The 22,045-nt window shown below is 55.5% G+C and overlaps 5 protein-coding genes across 5 annotated transcripts; all 5 read right to left on the bottom strand.

Annotated features, from left to right (window-relative positions):
- Nucleotides 1–1,113: 1,113 nt before the first annotated feature.
- Nucleotides 1,114–1,992, bottom strand: C8A04DRAFT_25709 (uncharacterized protein; the record flags this gene model as incomplete). Its single annotated transcript, XM_062779663.1, has 1 exon — nt 1,114–1,992. One exon carries the CDS (start codon nt 1,990–1,992, stop codon nt 1,114–1,116), a length of 879 nt encoding a protein of 292 aa, XP_062639856.1.
- Nucleotides 1,993–5,100: 3,108 nt separating this feature from the next.
- C8A04DRAFT_9817 (uncharacterized protein) lies at nt 5,101–7,034 on the bottom strand (the record flags this gene model as incomplete). Its single annotated transcript, XM_062785640.1, has 2 exons — nt 5,101–5,633; nt 5,708–7,034. 2 exons carry the CDS (start codon nt 7,032–7,034, stop codon nt 5,101–5,103), a joined length of 1,860 nt encoding a protein of 619 aa, XP_062639855.1.
- Nucleotides 7,035–7,612: 578 nt separating this feature from the next.
- C8A04DRAFT_9771 (uncharacterized protein) lies at nt 7,613–8,629 on the bottom strand (the record flags this gene model as incomplete). The annotated part of the gene is made up of 1 exon (XM_062785620.1): nt 7,613–8,629. One exon carries the CDS (start codon nt 8,627–8,629, stop codon nt 7,613–7,615), a length of 1,017 nt encoding a protein of 338 aa, XP_062639854.1.
- Nucleotides 8,630–9,677: 1,048 nt separating this feature from the next.
- On the bottom strand, nt 9,678–10,445 carry C8A04DRAFT_25706 (signal transduction histidine kinase; the record flags this gene model as incomplete). Its single annotated transcript, XM_062779662.1, has 3 exons — nt 9,678–9,933; nt 10,172–10,350; nt 10,413–10,445. 3 exons carry the CDS (start codon nt 10,443–10,445, stop codon nt 9,678–9,680), a joined length of 468 nt encoding a protein of 155 aa, XP_062639853.1.
- Nucleotides 10,446–16,643: 6,198 nt separating this feature from the next.
- On the bottom strand, nt 16,644–21,053 carry C8A04DRAFT_9775 (IKI3 family-domain-containing protein; the record flags this gene model as incomplete). The annotated part of the gene is made up of 4 exons (XM_062785622.1): nt 16,644–16,982; nt 17,079–18,829; nt 18,929–20,775; nt 20,872–21,053. 4 exons carry the CDS (start codon nt 21,051–21,053, stop codon nt 16,644–16,646), a joined length of 4,119 nt encoding a protein of 1,372 aa, XP_062639852.1.
- Between the last annotated feature and the right edge of the window lie 992 nt (nt 21,054–22,045).

Below are 22,045 nucleotides of genomic sequence, written 5' to 3'. Positions count from 1 at the left end.
CCCCCCCCCCTTCTCCTCTTCTATCTCCGGTGGAAAATTTTCTGGGGGCAGGTATTTTATTCCCTAATTTTATTTGAGCCTTCTCTTTATTTAGTCGCTACGATTATCATTTCATCATGTCTGTCAATTTCGGTCAGTGAGCTTCTCGCCAAATAGCACGTCGTATATTTCCTAAAATTTGGGACGACCGTCGTCTCCCGCTTACAAACCGCCACCGCTTCAACTTGACACGTCGTGGGTTCCAGAAAATGGAAAGTCAAATTCAAAAGACTATATAAATATCAACCAAACAAAAGGCGAGACCATGGCTCAAAACCTGTTATCTTCCGCGAGCATATGGAAATGCGGCGTCAACTGTGTATCTGGTAAGACTGTCCATCTTGAATACGTTGCGAGAATGACCAAAGAGAGGTGAGCAAACACAGACGGTACACAACCGCGATAAAAAAGGATGTGGGTGGCGCTGGAAGACTCAATATGAGAAACACGAAACACAGGGAAACATAATGAGATCCCGAGAAATCGTCTCGGCTTGCCGAGGTGGACATGGTCGAGACTCAACCCGGACCGACCGAACCAGCAGCCTTTTCCCAACAGAAATCCGGGAACCAGCCTCGGGCAGTCGGGGATCCGAATAGCAGAAGCCTGGCCCTGCACCGGCATAACGCCATCGACGACGTGGCGTGCCCGTCATCCCATCAAAAAGGGTGGAGAAGAGTGGCCGACCAAGGAAACGAAAACGCTCCAATTCAAATCTCCAGAAAGAAAGAACAAAACGAAACATGACACAAAAGAAGAATAGGATTTCTCAGAATCTCAAACAAATGGGACGATGCCTGTTGTGTGAAGGTCGCAGCCTGGAGTTTGAGTTCCAGGGGCTCAGCCCGACTCCCGTTGGTGGGGCGACCAGAGTCAACGTCGTTGAGCACAAGCCCATCCAAAAAGGGGCACGCGTCTCCAGGACACGCGTCAGGTTCCAGGCACACCAGACCAGTCCTTCAACGATCCACTCTCCCTCGTCCAGGGTCTCAAAAACGTATATAATATCGTCACACCGTCTCGGCTGTTCCCGCATCTCGCGGTTGCTGGCTAAGTTTGGACTTCCCCCCCTTTTTAACGGGTTCGAGCAGCTTTTGCCTCCTTGCGCCTGGCTCTTTCGAGGCGTCTCTCTTTGTCCAGGTCATGGGCATATCCCCTTATTCTTTGACTCGATGGCTGATGCGAAGACGACGACGACGACGATCCTGAGCGCTCGCTCGGAAGACGGAATTGAGGCGGTGTTTCGTCCCACGACATAGCGTGCTGATACGCCTCGGGACTGAGAACGCCAAGAGCATACAAGTGTTTGATAACGCGGAAGTCGACCCTCATGGACTCGCTCGTGTAGTGGTCGTCGAAGATGTGGCCTCGGATGTGCTGCATACGGTCCCGAAAATTCGCTGAAGCGTCCCGGGGATGCTCCGAGGCAAACGCGATAGTGTCACAGAACCAACATATGACGTTCTGGGGGGGGTTCCCCCCGAAATGCTGAAGGTGATGCTCGATCCATTCGTGCTCCTCATCGAGGCGGAAGACCTCAGGACAGCCCAGCAGCCGGGAATGCTCGCACCACAGGACCTGGTTGGGGGCCAGCGAGCCACCAGCCCCTTGGTTCTGGTAATGAAGGCCGACAACGGATGGGGGAGCAACCACAACATCGTCCGGGGTGGTCATATGAGTTGAAGGCCGGCTCACGCAGCTTCCACCAAAGCAAGAGCGGGGGGTGGTAGACTGCATGGTGGTTGCCTCGGACGTCACGGTCGGGGCAGCTGTGTACTCTGATTCGGCATAGCCGCCTTCGTTGTAGTACTGGCCCGAATACTGGTCCGAGTACTGGTCCGAGTGCTGGCCCGAGTACTCGCCCGCGTACGGCTGCTGGGAGTACCCATAGGGTGTCTCGGTATTATAGGTAACAAGGAAGTTTTGGATATCCTCAGTGAGATCGGTGTCCATCACGGCGGGGTGGTTTGTGCCTATGGTGAGGGCTAGTTGATGGGGAAACAACGTGGCGCTCTGACGGCGGAAGGGTTGTGACGTATATCTGGGCGGGTTGGTGACGCTGGTCTGGGACTTCGACTCAAGCCTACGACACGACAGGATTCAAGACAGAGACACACGGCCCAGGTCTCAAGGAAGCGGAAGGAAGAGGGGGTTGGTGGACGGGCAGTGTCCGGAGTGTCTAGTCTCTTGGTATCGGTGCTGGGATGACTGCGATATTGGTCACCCGGATTCCCGGAAGTGTCTTGGGGGATAACGGCCGGCAAGAGGTGGATATGGAAAAGAAAGATGAGAGTCTGGAGCTCTAGCCAGAAGAATTGATTGGGGACGGGGAGGTCTGTGAGGTTGTTGATGATTTGGGGGGGAGTCTGGCGGGGCCTGGACGGTATAAGAGCATTTCTGTGCGAGGTGAGTCGTCACTTCCTCCATTCCCCCATCTTCCCACCTCCCTTCCGTTTTCTTTGCTTCTGTCGCACCTGCCTGCGCTACCTGGCGCTGCATCATCCTCAGTCATTCTTTCCTGCTCGGAACACACATGGCAAACAAGGAGTGGAAAGGGGGGCTGCGGCCGCGTTCTGCCTGCCCCGGCAATTAGGATCTTTCGCTTCGATCCCGCTTTTGGGGGTTTTGGGGTGTGTTGCTCGGGTCGACTCTGATGAGTCGAATGCCCGATCTGGAGGGGTAGTTGGGGTGTGGGTGGGAGCGGGGAACGGTGCTGAGCGATGTCCAGATGCTAGGCACTTCCCCAGCCAACTGCGTGGCATCGCATGCATGTTCTCCGAGCACCGAGCCATTCAATTCGCGAGATATCGTCAGAAGCCCACCGGCCCCCGGGCCGTCCGAAGGTTGCGCTCCGCGTCCCGAGTTAGGTCCCGTCACGCTTGACGCGCTTCGTCTTCATTTTTTTTTCGATCGGGAAAAAAGAACCCCACGACTTCGGTTTGGGCTCGGCTCGGGTCGACTCGTCTTACCGGTTCCCACCAATGGATCGGGTTCGCAGCAGCTCGATCGCATTTCCTGCATAAGTTCCTCTGACCGGCCAACCAACAATTAGGTACCCGAACGCAATTTGGAGGGGTGAAAAGAGGGTGGGGAGAGCGGGGGGGCTTTCGTTGTCGCGAAGCTCGCGCTCCACGAAATCGCAGCGCTGCCTGTGATCGCGGCCCGTCCCAAGCCGTCTCACACACATCCTTTTCACACAAAAGGACCGGAAAGGGGCAAGTGCTTGATGACGGGCGCCAGTGCAACCACTCAATGTGTGAAGTTTGACCGCAAACGAAACCCGTCTGTCTTCACGCAATTTCCTCTGCCTGTTTGCCCGCCCGCTCGTCTGCCTGCCTGCCTGCCTGCCTGGCGGTCTTCACGCTTCCCCGCAGATGCAGTGAGATCGCGCTCGAAATCAAATCGGCATGTGAGGGAAGTTGGGAAACTCGGGCGATGTCGAGTGCGCGCGTCACCCACGAGAATGGAGAGTGTGAAAATGCGCCATATCGCGAAGGGGCCTATCAACTGGTGACACGCTCGAGAAGGAGGTCCCCGAACATCTCTGGGGATTTGCAGATCGGGAGTTTTGGACGACTTGGACTCTTGGAGAGTTATGCCGCGGTACAACCAACAGTTCTCGGCGTGCGCACCATGGGATGAGGTTTCCTGGGACTTTTCAACCGCCCAACCGTCGAGTGCATGCCGCGGCCGCATGCGCTCATCTGACTCGTTATCTCATCGGGCCGCGTGTGGCTGTTCGGCGAACCCCCAACCGACGAATTGGCGAGCTTTATTTCAACTTCAACCCCAGCTTTTGACGTACTTTGGATGTCCGACGACACGCTAGTGTTGGTTGGGTGAGTGAGTTTAAGGGTGATCGATAGGAGAGCTTGTTTACTGTTGGGGTCAAACTGCGTGGATACAAGGTTAATAAGTAGCCTCCATGTCCATTTTCGCAGCATTGCTTCACTGCAGCACCCTAGGCTAGTATAATGCTTGGTTCAAACTAGCGTTGATTCCTCACGATATGATCTTCGGGACTCCCCGCAACCCCTCTTCATTGAGACCCAAGAGGATGGGCCTGACCGTGCGAAAATACCCATGCTCTGAAACGGGCGAGTTGCGTGCGCGGGCATACATACTACCACATGGCGAGCCAGGGAGCGAGGGTTTCATTCGGTGCCTCTGCGAGCAACACACGCCATCATCGCCATCACAACCGGCAGGCAGGTTGATGTCGTGGCTCGAATAGAATCACTAGCCTAGCTTGTTTTGATAACCGGTGGACGAAACTCCGGAGGGAGAGGGGGGCAAGTGTAGTTTCCAACGTCTCCGCGGTGGAATCACCTTGGATCAGGGTCGTCACCCGGTGTCCCAAAAAGAGCCCGGCATCTCTCCTCATAGGCCACGACCAATGAGGGCCGGGTGCGGGTACCGACATCAGCAATGGAGGGGTTGAGTCTTGGTCGGCTATGCAGGATTCTTGCTGCAACGTTCTTGCACCTGTCCCGGCCATGTCGAGCTTCCCCATGACACAATATTGCGGCTCTGCTACGCCAATAAGGTGCCAGCTCGACCTCGGCCCATCCCCAATCCCAATCTCTCTGATATCGCTGCCGGCCATTGTAACCATCCTTTTTTTCCCTTCTCCCTGACCGCCAGTTTCCGTAACCCATCCAACCGGAAGAATGCAAAATAACGAACTGGGAGGGCAGTGGCATCCAGTCGGACCGTCGGAAAAGTAAACGAACCGCCCGGATTCGGGCCCCTTGGTACCCGGGCTCAAAGTGATGGTGGGGTTCAGGTTCACGTGCGAGGAATCGGCCGCCTCACCCGGATACCCGGGTTCGATCCAACCAACCATGGCGAGGTACTTTGCAGGAGGGGCTAAAAGCCACATAGCACAGCTTCCTTTCCAGCGACGTGCTTGAGCCCCTCGATGTAGTCCACGTCCAGTCATACGTAGAAAGAGGCGGGCAGAAGTGAAACCTCCCAGACAGGCCGCAATCTCATGCATGACAACTCAAATGAAGGGTTAAGATTTGAGCCCCAAAAGAAAAGAACCACTCTCTCTTCCCTCTACTCCGTCACGCAAAGCACCTTAGCCTTGGCAATGACATTCCGGTACTGCAAATGCGCACCGCTCTCATCCCCCCTCTTGATGATCCCGGGAAACGTGACGCAACAAATCTCCCTAACGGGCCGATCCCCCACGGCCCCCTCTGCATCCGCACCGTCATCATCATCATCCCCGTACCCGTATCCGTCCCCACCCCCTCCAATATCCTCCATCGTCTCTGCGTCAAAGACCGTTCGCTGATGTGGCAGGATCACCGGCATCTCGACGCTGAACACGGCTTTTTGTACCGCTAGTAGCCGTGAGAGCTCGACTGCGCTGGTGACGAGTGCCTGCAGGCCTTGGTCGCGGGTGTCGTTGGACTGGGTGTGGGTGAGAGGGTCGAGGAGGGCGTTGACGTGGGAGATGACGGTGTGGATGACGGCGGCGGTTTCGTGTTCGAGGAGGTTGTTGGGTTCGTTAGCGTTGGCGTCTTTTTTGAGAATGGTTAGGGTTAGAGAGCGCCATTGGTTGATGGATTCCGGCGAAGCTGCGGCTACAGAGGACCGATCAGTTTTTTTCTCCATTTTCGCCAATAATCATGTTGTTGATAATGACGATATCTCTTACCAGACGAGAGGAACCCCTCCACCTGTTTTATCTGCGCTGCAACATCCGCTGGGAGCCCAACAAAGTAGGCGTCAAACACGAGTTCCACAAACAACCGCGAGACAGCCGACTGAAGCAAGTTGATTTTCGAGGTCGAGGCTAGTTCTTCGTACATGGGCACCAGACGGGCCAATTCCGATATCGTAGCTTCATCCGCCCCAGACAAGTCTGTAGTAGCGCGTGTCAGTGACGACCGTCCATTTTCTCCTCTGCCTCTGCCAACCAGGCCCAGAGAGCCTCGACACCCAGACATCCACTCACCGATTTTGGCCCTCCTAAAATTCACCAGCACCCAATTCTGCAACCCATTCCCCAACTTCGCCATCCCTTCCCCAAACACCTCATCACTCATCCTAGCCTCCCCATCCGCCCGCGTACTCACACTCACCCACTCCTTCAACCCCCTAACCTGCGCTTTCAACTTAGCCATCTCCCCCTCTTTCTGGTCCAGAATATTCTGCGCCCGCTCCCATGCACCCCTAAACTCCCTCGCCTCCGCCTCCAGCTCCAACTCCCTCGTACAACTCCCATGCCCACCCCCAACTCCATTCCCACCTCCAACCCCAACCTGTACACCCCCCGCGCCAGCTCCCTGTGATAACAACCCCGCCACCCGCTCCTCCAAAACCGCACACTTCCCCTGCCAAAATGCCGCCGTCTCGCTCTCCGCAGTGCTCAGTTTATCCAGCTCACGTATAAACTCAGACTCCATCAGCGCCAGCTCGCGCTCCAGCGAGGCGATGCGCAGGTCACGCTCGCGGAGGGCGGCTTGGTATGTTGCTACGGCGGATGCTGTTGCCGTGGCAGAGGCCGAGGCAGAGGTTGGCCCGGTGTGGCTGGGCTGGTTGGGTAGGGGGCTCATGTCGGGTGGGTGTGATGGTGCTGGGGGGTGTATGGATGCTGCGTTTGCTGTCGCTAGATTTCGTGGGGGGAGGGCTGGGGCGGGTGAGGGGTTGCGAGATGAGGCTCGGATCGGGGCGAGTCGGGGACTGTCTGTGGAAGCGGTGGCGGATGTGGTGTTGCGCGGGTTATCGGGGGCTGGGGAGGAAGCGCCGCTTAGGGCGGCGCGTGGAGGAGGTGATATAAGGGTGCTAGGGACAGCGGTCGAGTTGTTGGTTTTGGTATTGGTCGTGCGAGCGCTACTCGGCGAGGTACGAGTTGGTCGAGGGGGGGAACGAGGGTTGCTGGTGTTGGTGCTGTTGTTGCTGGTGCTGCTGTTGCCGGGTTTGGCCCCCGTGGCTGGGGGCGGGCGGCGCTTGGCTGGCGAGGCCATCTCCTTTCGAGGCATCGGGCTGTGGTACCGAAGTCGGCTGTTGGTTCTCGTTTGCGATGCTGGGTGCTCGCTAAGCGAAGTCGCGGTACTCGGAGAATCGTTGCGTGCGGGATTTGAGGTGCGCAAACGGCATCATGTCACATTTCCGGCCGGCGGAGGGTACGCGTACTTTTTAACAAAGAACTTTTGTCGCTGACCAATTCCGGGGGCAAGTTTTGTTGCAGCTGCCTGGTCGGGCGAACCGTGAATGGTTGCGTCTGCGCTGTCGTGGGCGCCAGGCTGCTGGTATTCGCTCAGCCTTGCCCAGAGCAGATGACAGGGGTCTGAATCAGCGATGAGATGGGGCCGCGGGAAGATGCGGGGGTGGCCCAAGCTCCCTTTGAGGGCCGCCAGGGGGTTGGAGTGGGTCTTGCCCCTGAATAGCTGCCCCTATGTTTTCGGTGATAGGGGTATCACGCCTAAAACATCGAAAACCCTACGATGAAAAATCTTGGATCTAATGTTAGGTACCAAAAAAAGGAAAAAAAAACCACCAAAAAACTACGGTATTCTAACATCAAATACAACATCCACATGTCACGGAAACACCAAACCTAAATCTCAACCTCAGCCGTCACCTCATACGCCTCATCCTCCTCCCCATCAACAACCACCTTCTTCGCGCCCATCTGACATATCGCCACCTTTTTAACCGGCACATCCTCCATCCACACCTGGTCCTCATACCGATCAATAATCCCCGTTGCATCGAACACCAGCCGCTCCCATTTCTTCCCTCCCCCTCCGCCGCGACCCCCTCTTCCCCGTTTATTACCCGTCCCTCGCTTATTCCCCTTCACATAGACCGTATTCACCACCGTAGCATGCAACAGCAGCGGCCGTCCCTCGTCAATCATGAGTTCAGCTTCCTGGAACTGACCCCGAACTTTTTCACAGAATGATTGCAGCAGGCCGAACGGGTCAACCGGTGGTGCGTAGAGGACCGACGTTTGGTTGAGTGTTTGCATAGCAGCCAGGCCACGGAGGGTGATTCTCGGGCTTTCGTCCTCCTCGGGACCAACCCCTGATGGCTTCTCGTCCCCCCGTGCTTCCTCGGGGGCGATATCTGCCTTCGACGTCTTCTGCAACCCCCCTTGGCCTACCAGCCCAGCAAGACCCTGTCCTAATGTGACTCCCACCAACCCTTCTCTCCCCGCCAGCCTGTTCCTCCCCTCCTTCACCACCTCCTCCCAAAGCTCCCTCAGCTTTATCTTCCCCAACACCTCCTTCGCCACCACCAACTTATCCTCCGCTCCATTCTCCCCTTCACCACCCCCTTCCCCATCTCCATCCCCACTCCCGCCATCACCAACCCCCCCTTGATCCCCCCCTCTCCCTTTCCCCCTTTGTTGTTTTGGCGAAACAAGACTCATAACCCCCAGCGTTAAATGCAGCGTCCCAACCGGCCGGACAGCCTCCGCCGGGAGGTCGAACCCGCCTGCTGACAGTGGCGCAGAGACATCGGCGCGGAAAGTGGATAAGGCGGAGGATAGTTGGGGACGGGAGGCTGGTGTGACGAGAGGGATGCAGAGGAAGTGGGTGGGGGAGGGTTTTTTGGGGGGTTGGGGCATGATGTAGGGGGCTTGTTTATTTCCTTAATTTTCTTTGACCTTTTTTGGGTTTCAAGATGTTGATAACCAGCGGATGGCTAATAAACAATGTCCTTCCTGGAGGTTGTTGAAAGGTTGAGGTGAGCTATGGCAGTCCTGGTGAGTATAATGCTGGTGACTATAATGGCCGTGTAACAAGGGGGTTCCACTGGGAAAAGCTTTTGACTCAGGCGTTAACAGTAATATAGAGTGATCATGTTTGAGCTCAGAGTGGAAGGTGTTTTCAGTGTTTGGGAAATGTTGTGCAGCTCAAGGCTGGGTGAAAGTGAGGTCGGTAGCATGGTCCGTGCGCCTTCCCATCTTTCAGCAGGACCTCTTCCATCTGAGAAGGAAAAAAAAAAAACCTCAACGCGTCCCATGAATTTCTTGTGACCTGAGGGTTGGCCGGTTATAGTTGAGGAATGTGCCCACAGTGTGTCATGAAAATTGCTAACGGCAGTGAATCACTTTCAAATTTACGCACAGTATTAGACCAGACAACCCAACCATAATCATCATTCCCCATCAATGTCAACGGGCTAACATGCACACATACGACTACCCGTGCCCTACCGGCGTAGGTTTGTGCTCCCAGTAAGCTACAAACAACTGCTGCAAAATCCGAGCAATGTCCAGATGTACATGACCCATACCCATTTCTCGAATATCCCTCTCGTCCGTAGACCCTGATCTTATCCTCCTCTACTCTGGTATCTCTTGGACTTGTTGGCAAAAAAAAAAACAACTCTCCTGCCGGGCGTCCATTGCCCTCTTTCAAAACCTTAAAGCAACCCGGCCTGCTACTGCCCATCTGCCAACATTCGTGGGCCCGCCCCGGTCCCGGTCGGTTTGTTCCAAAACAAAGCAACCCAAGGCTGGTCGTTCGTTGCTGTCATAGCCGAAGGGATCGGGGTGATATAACCCGTGTTATAACCCCCCAGAATGTCGGGCTAGGATGCGCGGCATCAAGCCTGGGGTCGGCGCCAAAAACCAAACAAAACGGAAACAAGCGGTGTCCCCTAGCGTCTTATCACTTGGCCTTTCCAAAGAAGTCGTTCATGAGCTTTTCTAACTCCTTTTTGTCGACCTTAGCCACCTGGATGGCCGCCTCAATCTTAGTGAGGCAGACCTTCTCGTCCTTCTCGTCGCTGCCATCGACGTTCAGCTTGTGACCGTATTGCTGTATGATTTGGCAGCTATCTCTTATTTTGTTGAATCCGAGCGTTGAAGAAGATCCCTTGAGGAAGTGACCTAGCTTAGAAAGCTCTTCCAGGTCCTTTTTGGTTCTAGGAAGCGGGAGAGTGGGGTGGTTAGTCAATGGCTCTACTTGTTAGGTGGGGTTTGGTACATGCGCTCTCTCCCTCCTTCAAAGGGGTTGCTCGAAGGCAGTGAACAAGAACAGACGGGTGGGAATAGACGTGAAGGATAGGCCAGGCAAAGCAAGGGGTCGGACGAAGAAATCGCACGCAAACTAGCTGGGTGGCTTGTCGAACTTTTAAATGTCAGAGGGGGCTCAAAACTTACAAGGCAAGGTCCATATTGACAAAAGTCTCATCCGCCTGCTCGAAGAAGTTTTCAACTAGGGGCCCGCTGAAGTCACGTTCGTCATCGTCATCCATCTCAAGGAGTTGTGAGAAGATGGTGTTGTCGACATGATCTCCAAAGTCAGGCGTTTCAGACATTTCGTCGACGTCTTGCTCGTCCTGTTAAGCAATCCTCTTACACGTTAGCCACCGAGATTATGGCAAATATCGAAACCACCGACCCTGTTGCTGATCCTCGCCGTAGCTGTGGCCATAGTTGTGGGGATGGGTCGCGCACAATGGCTGGCCGGAATTAGAGGTAGAGAAATGAAGTAGATAATCGGGCGCTGGGGTATGTGAACCGATAAGGTAGGGAACACTGTCGGACGGAAAGAAGGTCCAAAGTAGAGACAGAAGGGGAAGTCGGCAATGGTGTGGCTTGGGTGCCAACGATTGTCCTCTTTTGGGCGACTTGGGCGTCCTGGGCAAGCACGTGGAGAAATACGTGCCGCGTGCCTCTTTTCCCTTTTTTTGGGTCTTTGGGGAGGTGCGCGAAGTAGGAGGGTAGGGTGTGGTGGGAGGAAGTGACGGGTTGCTCGTGCGCAATAGCAGTGTGGTAATAGCGAAGGGAGGTGATGGGTGGAGGGAAGCACGCGCCACAGGATCGCGTAACCGATGAGGAAAAAGAAAATAGCCGCGGGGTTGGGTAGATGGAAGACTAGGTCGAACGACAAGCGAAGATTTAAAAGATGGGCTTACAATCTATCAAAAGGGAGGTCGGTACAGAAGCACAGACACTTCACAAAAGGAAGATATGCAAAGTTCGCAAACGGAGACCTTGCCCGGACGGCGTTCTGGTTGTTTGAGAGTTCGGCGTCTGAGGTAGACCGTGGAGCAAGGGGTGAGGTTCTCGAGAGCTTCCGCCTCGGGACTGATTCGTGCGTCAACGAAGGCTAAGGACCCTAGCAGCGGAGTGGATGTGGGGTTCCTAACTTGTTACGTGAATGAATGAATATGGTGTGAAGAGACAACTCGTAGTTCTGCGAAAGAGGTGAGGATACCAGCAAGGCGAGACAATCAGCGTTCTCGGCCCGTTCGCGTGAGCAGACAAGGTGATGATAGAGCGCGAAATTTTATGGCGGGGTTAAAGGGGGGGTAAGTGAAGGAGGCAGACGGTAGTAATCCCGACAAGGGGGGCAGACAGCCACCAGAACCACGCTTGACACAGCAAAGGATGAACAAAAGTGGAGGGGTTCAATCACAGTGGGGGAAACTCGTCAAGGGGACGGACGATCAAGACAAATGCCATTCTGATGAAAATGTGGAGAACCGCAGAGGTGGGATGCGCACAGTTTCAATTATCCAATACTCTTTCTTAAGAAGCCCGTTGAACCTGTCGAGTGCAGGTCCTAAAACGGCCATCTGCAAGCTGGGTAGTGTACATGTACATACAAGGGGCGTGCAAAGCTAAAATATCCTACGAGATATTCATCGCGCCAGCTGTCCTTTGGTCTCTTGTCATCTCCGAGCGCCTTTGTTGTTTGGGTTCTGTTCTTGTATTTTGTTTGATCCTAGCGGGGAGTAGCCTGCCCCTGGCTCAATTTTATTCTTTTCTCTGGGATCCTGCCATTTGCAAGTCGTTGCTCGTGTGAGAGCTTGAGGAGCGTGGCGCGCGCGTGGGCAGGTACCGGTCTCCCTGCTCCGCCCAGATGGGTGGCTTCCGTTTTGAGGTGTGACGTAAGGGCCAGGCGGGTTTGACCATGGACCCCTAAAAAGTGTCTGGGTGGGGTCCCGCCCATCCTTGATTGGTTTCTCACAACCACGAAGATACCCAGACGTCGTGCCTGCTCTCTGCAAAGTCGGTGGAGGAAAGGGATAAAACGGGGCGAGAAGCCTGTCCTGATCGAGAGTCTTCCCCTTTTGCTGTCATTTTACCTTTATCGTTATTCAATTCCTCTTCTCTCTTCTTTTTGTTCTTGGCGTCCAGCACATTATCCAAGTCCAGGTTCTGTAACGTTATACCCAGGATTAAATTAGCATTATCGCTAAAACGGGCCCTTCGATTACCCCACACCAGACTTCAACCCCGCAACGAATTTTTTGTGTGTTCAAAACTTTTACCCTGCTGACGCGAAGAAGACCACACAGCGACGAGAATGAGACCGGCCGGCGGAATTCTCATCGGTTACATCTGACTCTCATTAGGTACCTGCCTTAATTGGGTTCCTTCGCCCAGCACACCAGCAGAAATGGACCAGCCCTTCGAAGTGATCGACATCCCGGGATATGGTCTCCGAGCGTTGATCCCATTCGCTCAGCGTCGGGCCCCACAACCCACCCCTCGTCTTGGGCCCATCTCAATCCTGTCTTTCGTTCCTCACCACACCAGCCTCGAATCTCCCACCCAGAGTGCTCCAGTACGATTCGTTTAAGGGCCTCAAATATACCCAACGAGCGGTTTCGGGAGAGGGGTCAGGATCATCTGACCTCGCCGTGTCCTGCCTAAAAAATACCCGGACTGGCGTTGACGTGTCGTGGTCACTCGATTTTACGGTGACCCCAGAAAGAAATGGGGATGTCGCTGAGCGACGCACCGCATGCAGGGACCGGATAGCCCCGTCCCAAAAACTTCACGGGATGGCACCCTTTCACGTTGACCGATCTCACGATACTTGACCTCGATTTGTCACCCCCAGAATTGCGGCCATCAGCAAGCAAAGGTGATCCCCTCAGTCCACTTATGGCTAGTGCCAGCTAGTGCATGTATTGTTTGTCTTGGACTTCATCAAACTCACTGCTGGGGACTTCATGCAGTAGAATGGGGATCCCGCTAGCGGATCTTTCGGGGGGTTGATACCGATCTCGGCGCACAGACAGGCATGTGTATCACTCTTGGCCCTGCCGAAGACTTCCTCTTGCACGGGGGACACATCTTGGCGAATTAACGACTTCTATTTACGCTCCACGAGACATCGTCAACGAGGGGTGAGACGTCCTCGAGCTCGACAGTCACCCCCCGATATTGCATTTGCGGAGGCGGGAAGACCCACAGCACCCGCTGGTCTCACCCGGCCCAGAAATTTCTATCGACAAGTGGGGCCTTAAGCACCAGCACGAGGTCCGACTGTTTCGCGACGTCATTCCGCACTCTTGTCGTCATTGGGAGCAGGACCCTTTGGAAGGTTGCATGCATGCGTCTCGGCCAACCACCAACAGCGAGAGCCGCGGGGAAGTACAAGCTTCGGAAAATGGGCAAAAAGGAAAAAAGATAAAACTCGTCGGGACCAGACATCGAGATTCAAAATACTCTCAGAGCATTTCTGGGATCTTTCTTAGCTTTCCGGTCGTCAACAAGAGTCAGGGCGCTCGAACCCCATTGGCCACCACCCGGAAATCTTGGTCATGCTCACAGGGTTTGGTGGGGTTGAGATGGGCAGCTACCGAGCGGTTCCTTGGAAACCCAAAGCAGGAGGTTGCAGGCGCCGCGTTCTCTAGCGGTCTCGAGCACCGACCGACCGGATATCGGCACATTGCGAACCCAAGCAAGAGGTCGAGAACAATGCCACTTACGTGCGAGGGCGGGGGATTGTGTTTGCCCTCCCATTTTGGGATCCAGTTTTGGGATCCCCATGAAACGGAGGGCCGCTCTCGCCGCTCTGGGCCGTTATCAACCTTGCCGCTATTTCGTGGGGTATCTCGAGCATACACCCTGTCTGCCCCTTGTCAACTCCCAAAGCAGAGCAAGGGGACGTTACTTTCCCATGGGACCGGCACCTCGACAATTCTCGTTATCGGAGCCGGGCAATCTTCCCGATCTCATTCCCACCTTTGAAACACTACCCAAACTTGACGGACCAAGACTTGGGACGAAGGAACAACTCATCGCTCATCACTCATCGTTGCCCCGCCCAAATTGATGTGTCGGTGTGGGAGCTGCTGGTTGCTGTCCTGGCCAGCTAACGTTACCTTACAGATACCTCACATCGCCGTTCAAGGTGTTTCACCTGAGACACTCCCGCCGGGAGCCCCCGCTTCGGGAATCGGGACAGGAGCCGGTCTCTGATGTAAACGGAGTCGCCCTCCGGAAGTCTTGGCCCATTCCTCCCACGCGATGTCCACCCGGCCTCTGGGTCGGCCCGTCTCAACCATACCTGATAATTTCTCATCTATCTTCACCAGCCACGGCATCTAAGTTGAGACCCATGTTTTCAACGCCTCATCCGAGATGTCGGCGCATTTTCAGCCCAGTCTTCATGGTCCGGCAAAGTTTCCGTAGGTCTGTACGCCCTATGCCTGCAGGTATCTGGGCTGAACATTCGGTTGTGCAAGGGCGCTCACCTCAGCAGCCGCAGGTCGTGCCAGGCCCCGAATTGACTCGGAGAAACCGCCTTGGTAACTGCTTTTTAGCAACAAATCTCGAATCCCTCCAATAGTGCTGAGGCACCGACCGATCTGAGCCGCCATTCCCAAACCGGTCATTTTCATAGTACACTAGATGTGTGGTTGAATCCATCTTGACATTCCCCCTCTTCCAGTGCGTCCTTCCTCCACCCTGCATCTCTTCACCACCCCCCAAAACGGATGGAACGAGTGCCAAACGGGCTACGATACAACACCACGAGCACCAAGCTTTGTCGGTCGACCAGCAGCCAGCAACCCGTTAGACGGTAGACTAAAAAAAATCCACCCGCACCCGCTCGTCTGCCTGCCGAGCCATGTATGCGCGCGCTCGAACCTTGCATAACGTGACACGCTCACCCAGAACGAAAAAAAAAATGGCGTGAGAAGGAACAAAAGCAAGGAGGGGAGAGAGAAAAACCTGTTTCTTGAAACAGCCTGACCGGCCACCGACGGTTCGAGACCGCGCGGGACATGAGCTACTGGGTTGGTACATACATACATACTAATTTACACATAGTTCGTTTATGAGTTTCCGGGTAGGCATTACGGGTAGGGTGGGCGATGTTTTTTTTATTGTCGGCTGACGATCGAAGGCGTTTGTCTGACGTGACTTGAGTCTCAGAACCTTTTCTCTCTGTGTGTGTCTATCTCACCTTGACCGTCTCACGGTTGGATGATTCTCGGTGGAGTCTAGCAAGGGAAGAAAGGGATATCACGCAGTTGTAAACTCAGTCGAAGCCCGGGAGGGAGTAAGGTGGGGAAGAAAACTCACCCTCACCATTCTCATTTTTCCCAACTCCCCGCCCAACACCGAACCCAACTCTAGATGCATGACAAACCCCCCCCCACCCGTTTGCTGCCCAGCCCTACCCGCTTGATCAGCCGGCCAGCCAGCCAACGGTTGCAACCAGTTGACCTTGCAACCAACCAGCCAACAGGGCAGTCGGCCAATCCAACCGGCATGATTACTGATGGTGGACGAGAGTGAGAGGAAGTTCTCTCTGCTTCCTGCACTTGGGATAGTTACATCACAGCCGGGCGATACCGAGATACAACTAGCCGATGCGGATATCGATGCCCATGCCGATGCCGACGCGGATACTGCCCACGCATAAGTCTCATCCGATCGGCCGAACACGGCTGCCTAACGCATCTAGATATCAGGCCATTCATGTCGAACGGGCCCGTCTCCGTGGTGGATGGGCGAGAGGTATTGGCGGTCGGTCACTACGTAGTTTAGTGGAAGGAGTTGTATAATTGTCTGCACACGGGAGAGTCCACAGGAGATGGTTAACCATACAGACGTCTGTTTGTAGTGTGGAGACGGAGACCGAGGTATGTATGGTATGTAGGGAATTGTGAGTGAGTGAGTGTCCTACAAAACCCTCTCTCTGTCCTTTGAGCGTCGACGACAGGATTAGCGAGTTACCTGTTAAATAGTTTGATACTTGCAAAGGAGTGATGGAACAAAAGTATCGGAAATAACAGGCCCTCAATGTCGGGTGTCCCGACCCCCTTGAACAACAGCCTCGAACGGGCGAGACACCCGATCAATTAGGTAGCTGGTCCACCAAGTAATCAGGTTCTGAACCACCCACCCCCTCTCCCAAGTAGCCGAACCCATAATAACAGTCTCTATTTACACCTGCGGTGTTTTACATTGCTACAGTAGTTACCCCGCGCGGTACCGACTTACGGTGCCATGGCCAATATTTACCACGATGGTGTCAAAGGGAACGGGCACAGCGAAGGAAAGATGGGCGATGCGAGGAATCATCGATAACTTACCCCTTTCTCATGCAACCAACGGTATCATACCCTTTTTGTCAACACTTTTATATAGCCTTTTAACCCTTTCCCGTCCTTTTTTACAATGCCCTTTTCAAAACCCTTTAGACCCTTTTCATGATGTTTTTATGCTCCCCAATGCTAATCCCCAATGCTAATCCCCACTACTAGCCCCCCTAGTTAACTTTGCCACAGCAAATTGACCCCCTTTATCTTCCCCAACACATTTCACCATGTTTCTACTTATTCAACCCAGCTCATTCATACCAGCCATCACCATATATTCAGGTCCTCCCCCTCCCCAACAAAACCAACCTCCCAAACCCTGGCACAACAGGCGGCGTCTGCGCGGCCCGCATGGCTTCCAAGCTATCAAACAACACCCCATCTCCACCTCCCGGCCGATATCCTTCCACCGCGGGGTCCCTCTCCTCTGTTTCTCCTCCCTGGCCTGTCCCATTACCAGCGTTGGTAGTGGGAGTAACAGTGGGATGGGTAGAAGAAGGCCAAACCTCCTCGACAGCCTTCCTACACCCATCCAAGACACCAGCGACTAACTCCTCGACGGCGCGGGCGCGTTCGCCCATGCCGCGGCGTGTGAGGCCCCATATTAGACGTTGTGTCTCGCCTGTTTCTGCTCCTGTTCCTGTTCCTGTTTTACTTCCTGTACTGCTTCCTGTACTGCTCCCTGTTCCGCTTCCCGTCCCTGCAGCGGAGACCCCAGAAACAGTTCCCGCAACCCTCTCAACCAACCGCCTAACCGAATTCACAAGATACTCCTCCTCATACACCGTCCCCTTTCTTCCCCTTGCCCGTTTCTTCTCCTCCCTCCTCCTATTCTTCGACGTCGCGCGGGACACACCCGTGCCGACCGTCCCGACCGACCCGGCCCCCTTTCCAGTGTACCGCGTGAACAAACTCGCGCTGGTGTTGATCCCCGATGAGGCGGCGATGGAGATATCATCTGGGATCATCCCATCTGCGTCTTGAGCGGTAGTCCGCGCGCCAAAGGGGTTTTCCCCTTCGTAAAAGGCTAACGGGTCCTCGCGGGCTTTGCGGCGGAGTTCAGCGATGCGGGGGACTTGGGCTTGGAGCTGTGCGCGACAGTCAGCGAGGAACTCGGTGGTTGTGGCGAAGGCGTCGGCGAGGCCGGTGTCAATAGCTGTGGGGAGCAGGTCGGGACGGCGGTGTAAGGCAACCAGGCGCAGGGCGTCGGAGAAGAGGTAGCCGCGGCAGAGGAGGGTGACAGCGGAGTCGACGGAGGCGAGGTAGTCGAGGTGGATGGTGGCGGCGGAGGCGTGGTCTTTGGCTTCGAGGAGGGCGTCGGCGAGGGAGGTGGCGAGGGTGGTGAGTTGGGAGGGGGTGAAGTCGGGTTGTTGTTGGGCCGTGAAGAGGCATTCGCGCCAGCTGGTGACGCCTACTTTGAGGTAACTGTCGGTGGCGTCGGCGTAGCGGCCGAGGGACTCGAAGGCGAGGCCGGCTTCTTGGAAGCGGGAGGTGGCTTTGAGGTGGTTGGCGAAGAGCGCGGTGATATCCTGGTAGAAAGAGGTCTGGTGGCGGTAGAGGTCGAGGGCGTAGGGGTAGAGGGAGGGGTGCTTGATGAGGTACTGTTCGACGTCGGCGAAGGGGCCGCCTTGGGAATGGAGGGCATGGAGGTGGTCGAGGGCCTTCTCCCAGCGCTCGAGCTTGTCGTCGATGGTGAACTTGCGGTTTAGCTCGGGCATCTTGTGCAGCTGCTGGACGAAGGGCAGGTACTCGCGGGGGTCACGCTGCGACTGCTGGGCCACGAGCAGGGTCAGGTCGAGGTTGTACAGCCCCAAGGCGTGGTCGTACAGCTGGTTGACGTCGGCCAGGAAACAAATGTGCTCGACGGCGCGCTCGGCGGCCGCGTCGTCCTCTTGCATCAGCTCGGCCACGACGAGCAAGCCGTCGTCCAGCGCTGGCGGCACCTTGCACACATGGGCCGTGATGATGTTCTGCAGGTTGGCCTTTTTCTGCTTCTGGAGTGTCTGGAGGACCGCATCGCAGACGGTGTTGGTCTTGCCGGGTTTGCTGGGTTTCGACTCCAAATCCACGGGCTGACCGGTCTTGGTGTCGCGGTACATGGTCTGCGTGACGTCTTCGTCCCTGAGCGACGACAAAAACAAATCCACATTCGCCGGATCCCCCACCTGTTCCAAAAACCCCCCAACCCCCTCCAAAAACTGCTCCGGCCGGTGATCAAACAAGATATTCATATCCACGCGCTGGGTCCGGCAGGTGGCAAACGCCACGCCATACTCCTTCTGCTCGACCAACCTCCTGATACCGGCCAGCACCATAGCTCGCGGGTAGATCGTCTCGAGGTTACCGCGCGGCATCTGCAGCACCAGGGCCATCTTGGTCGGTATGGCCGTGACCAGGCGGCCGCCGCGCTCGATGCTGCGGCAGCGTTCATCGTTCTCGGGGTCGTCGGGGGGGACGTCCAGGTCTGGAGGGTTAGCTGGGTTAGGTCATGGTCATAGCAGATATGGAGTTGTGGAGAGCAAGGGAAATAGAAGTCAAAAAGGGAAAGAGAGTAAATACAAACCCTTCTCAGACGCCAGGTGCACAAACTTGACCAGATGATTCGCCGTCGTAAACACCAGATGACTATCCGTGACCAGGAACGACGAGCAGTTCTTAGCCAGCAGCCGGCCGTTAGCATAGAGCTGGCCGTTCCGTGACAAGCCAAACGCGAGCGTCTCGCCGTCATGCACAACAACGCTGATCCAGGGCAGCAAAGTCGGGAACTGCACAGACAGCGGGACAATTTCCCAACCGGAAGTCCAGCCAGAACTGCGGCTGAGCTGGCCCGAGCTATGCTGGATTATCGCGTCAGGGGCCTCAACGGAATCGGAGGACGTGATAGTCACGGCGGACCTCGGATTGGACCAATTCCAGGCTTTTGGCTCATTCTCTGGGTGGTCAGAGAAGTCGCTCTGCAGCAGCTCCAACCCAGACACCGTCATATGCAAAACCCGCGCCTCCCGCTCTCTAGAGAAGGCAATCTGTAACAACGACGCCGGATCATACTCCGACCCGGTCGCCCCTATCCCAAAATCCACCACCTCCACCAACCTCGGCACACGCAACCGCGACCCTTTCGCTTCTAGTGCAAAGTAACTGACTCCGTCCCCGTGCAACACCGCCATGGCTTCACCGTCCGGTGTAAACGCCACGTCGATAGCCGGCGCCGGTAACTCCAGCTCACACATGGCCATGGGCGGCGGGGGGTTACACGTGCGAAAAGGGGTAAATTTGAGCGTGTGGCCGTCAATGACCGCCACGGCACCATGGTCGTACGGAGCGTGGGTTGGGCCGCGCGAGATGGTGAAGGCGTATTCGTGCATGAAGAGTTGGTATGAGTCCGTGGTGAGGAAGCGGAGGGGTTTCTCGGCGTGCCAGGAGAATAAGGGCCGGTGTGGTTGGTACCGGCTGCAGGGAATGTCCCGCTTCAAGTACCAGTGGTAGTTCCCCATCGTCCACAGTTGCACCCGATCCTGCAGCACCACCGCCAGCACTGTCGAGTCCGCATTCCACTGTAGGTCTACCTCGTCCAGCGCGTCCGCAGCACCATCCCCCACCGGCACCCGCAGCGTAAACTGCCCATGCCGCAACCCATTCCGCTCAAAAAATACCACGTCCACCCTTTCCGACTCCGATCCCTTGACCCGCTGCACACCCGCAATCAAATTCCCCTCCGGCCGCCAACTCAACGCCCCCTCCAGCCCATCCACCGGCTCACTCACACTATCCAACTCCCCATCCCGGTTATACACCCTTACCACCCTGCGCACACCAGGCTGGAGATAGTTCACGGCGACATACGCCCCGTCTCCACGCCAACTAATCGAGCACCGGCCATCGTCCCGCTCACTCCGCACGCCCTCGTCCACGGTCTCTGGGATCGTCGGGTCCCGAAGGATGTTACCACCCTTCGTCGCGGCCGCACCGGCTGCAGCGGTGGCAGCCCGGGCGGTGGCTTTAGCCCCGCGCCCGTGGAACTGCGTTTCCTTCTTGCCCCAGCCGACAGACACATGCTTGGATAAGCGGAGGTCGTCCGGGGTAAGCGGGGTTTCGGTGATGACGTCGAAGGTGCGACTCATGAAGACGAGTTTGGCGTCGCCGGTGGCGAGGACAAGGAGTTCTTCGTCGGGGGACCAGCGGGCGGCGGTTATGGAGGGGGTGAGGGTGCCGACGATTTCGACGTGGGCTTGGCCTTTGGCTTCGAAGTCCTGGTTGTCGTCGTCTTCGATGACGGTGATGATGTCGCCGTTGGACATGATCACACAGGTTGTTTGGGTGTCGCTGAAGTGGTGCATGCTGCGGATGGTGGCATGGTGGTTGGCGTCCTCGCTGGGAGGGACGTCCCACGAGGCGATGGGTTCAGATAGTCTACATGTCTAAGCTTATGTTCCTTCCTATGTCCATTCTATCATGTATTCCTTCTGTAGCTCCCCCTATAATCATAACATAGAATGGGAATCTTACGAAAAAGCAGAGTTATCCCCCTCCTTGGCCACCCGCAGCAGCTCGATACGGGCATCCTCGGCGCGCGGCCCGCACGCGACAATCACCTCGTCCCGCGCCACATCCCAGCACGCGGCCGACGAGGGCGCGGAGGGGTACGGCCTGCGGAAGACGCTCTGCCCGATGTTGCGCAGGTTCCTCATTGCGACTACGGGCACTTAGTCGAAAGAAGGGCCCGGGCGGCTTCAGTTCGTGACAATCTCGTGTGTTTCCGGAAAGAAAAGAAAATATAGCTTTGACGTCTCGGGAGTTGTGGGCCGCGGGGTGGAGAGATTGTGGCTTTGGTCGCCCGAGATCGTGCGTCGTTGTGTCGGCTTGCAGGAATATGAGTGGGTATCAAGGTGGCGAGGAGGAAGCGCTAGAAAAAGTCTGTCTACACTAACAGTGAGTGTACGCAAATTTTCAGACTTGGTTGATGTGCAGTTGAAAGTCAAAATTAGAATTACAGCAACATGTGGGGTTGGAGGGGTAAACCACTTTGACGCAAGACTGCAGGAATAATTAACTCTATCAATGCATATCTGACTTTGCAGTGCTCTTGGACATGAACCCCGCCGAAAAAATCACCCACAGATGGACTCAAGCGGGGAAATGGTTGTGCACAATTTTCAGCATTGCGATTTATATTTACACTGGTTATTACGGATACTCCTTCATCCAGTGGAAAGAGCAAAGAGTTCGCAAACTTTGACTCCAGGAACCTCTCGGCCTAACGTCTTGGCACGCATCCTCGGCTGGCGAGCATCCTCGCACTAATTAGATCAACGCCACCAATCTCCATATCAACATGGTATCCGAATCCGGTATAAGCCAGGGTCCTCAGGGAAACCAAAGGGCTTTAAATGCATTGCTAACTGCATTTTCGTACCAAATCCTCCCAATGTAACTATAGATACATTGGTTTCACTATAACGAAGATATCCGAAAGGCACGATAAGTGAGTTTCTATTTTAGCAGCGAAACCAGGCATCCTCTCTCCTCATCACTCTTGTCTTTCCTTGACAATTCTCGTATGCCTCCTCTTTCACCCATCGATCCTCGAGGTCCTCGAACGATTCCCACACGCCAGCGGCAAGGCCGGCAGCGATGGCGGCACCGAGAGCCGTCGTCTCGCGCATATCCGGGCGGATGACTG

Source organism: Dichotomopilus funicola, assembly GCF_033296635.1.
Source record: "Dichotomopilus funicola strain CBS 141.50 unplaced genomic scaffold C8A04scaffold_8, whole genome shotgun sequence".
NCBI lineage: Eukaryota > Fungi > Ascomycota > Sordariomycetes > Sordariales > Chaetomiaceae > Dichotomopilus > Dichotomopilus funicola.
Note: the sequence above shows the minus strand (reverse complement) of the source record. Positions and strands in the feature narration are given on the sequence as shown.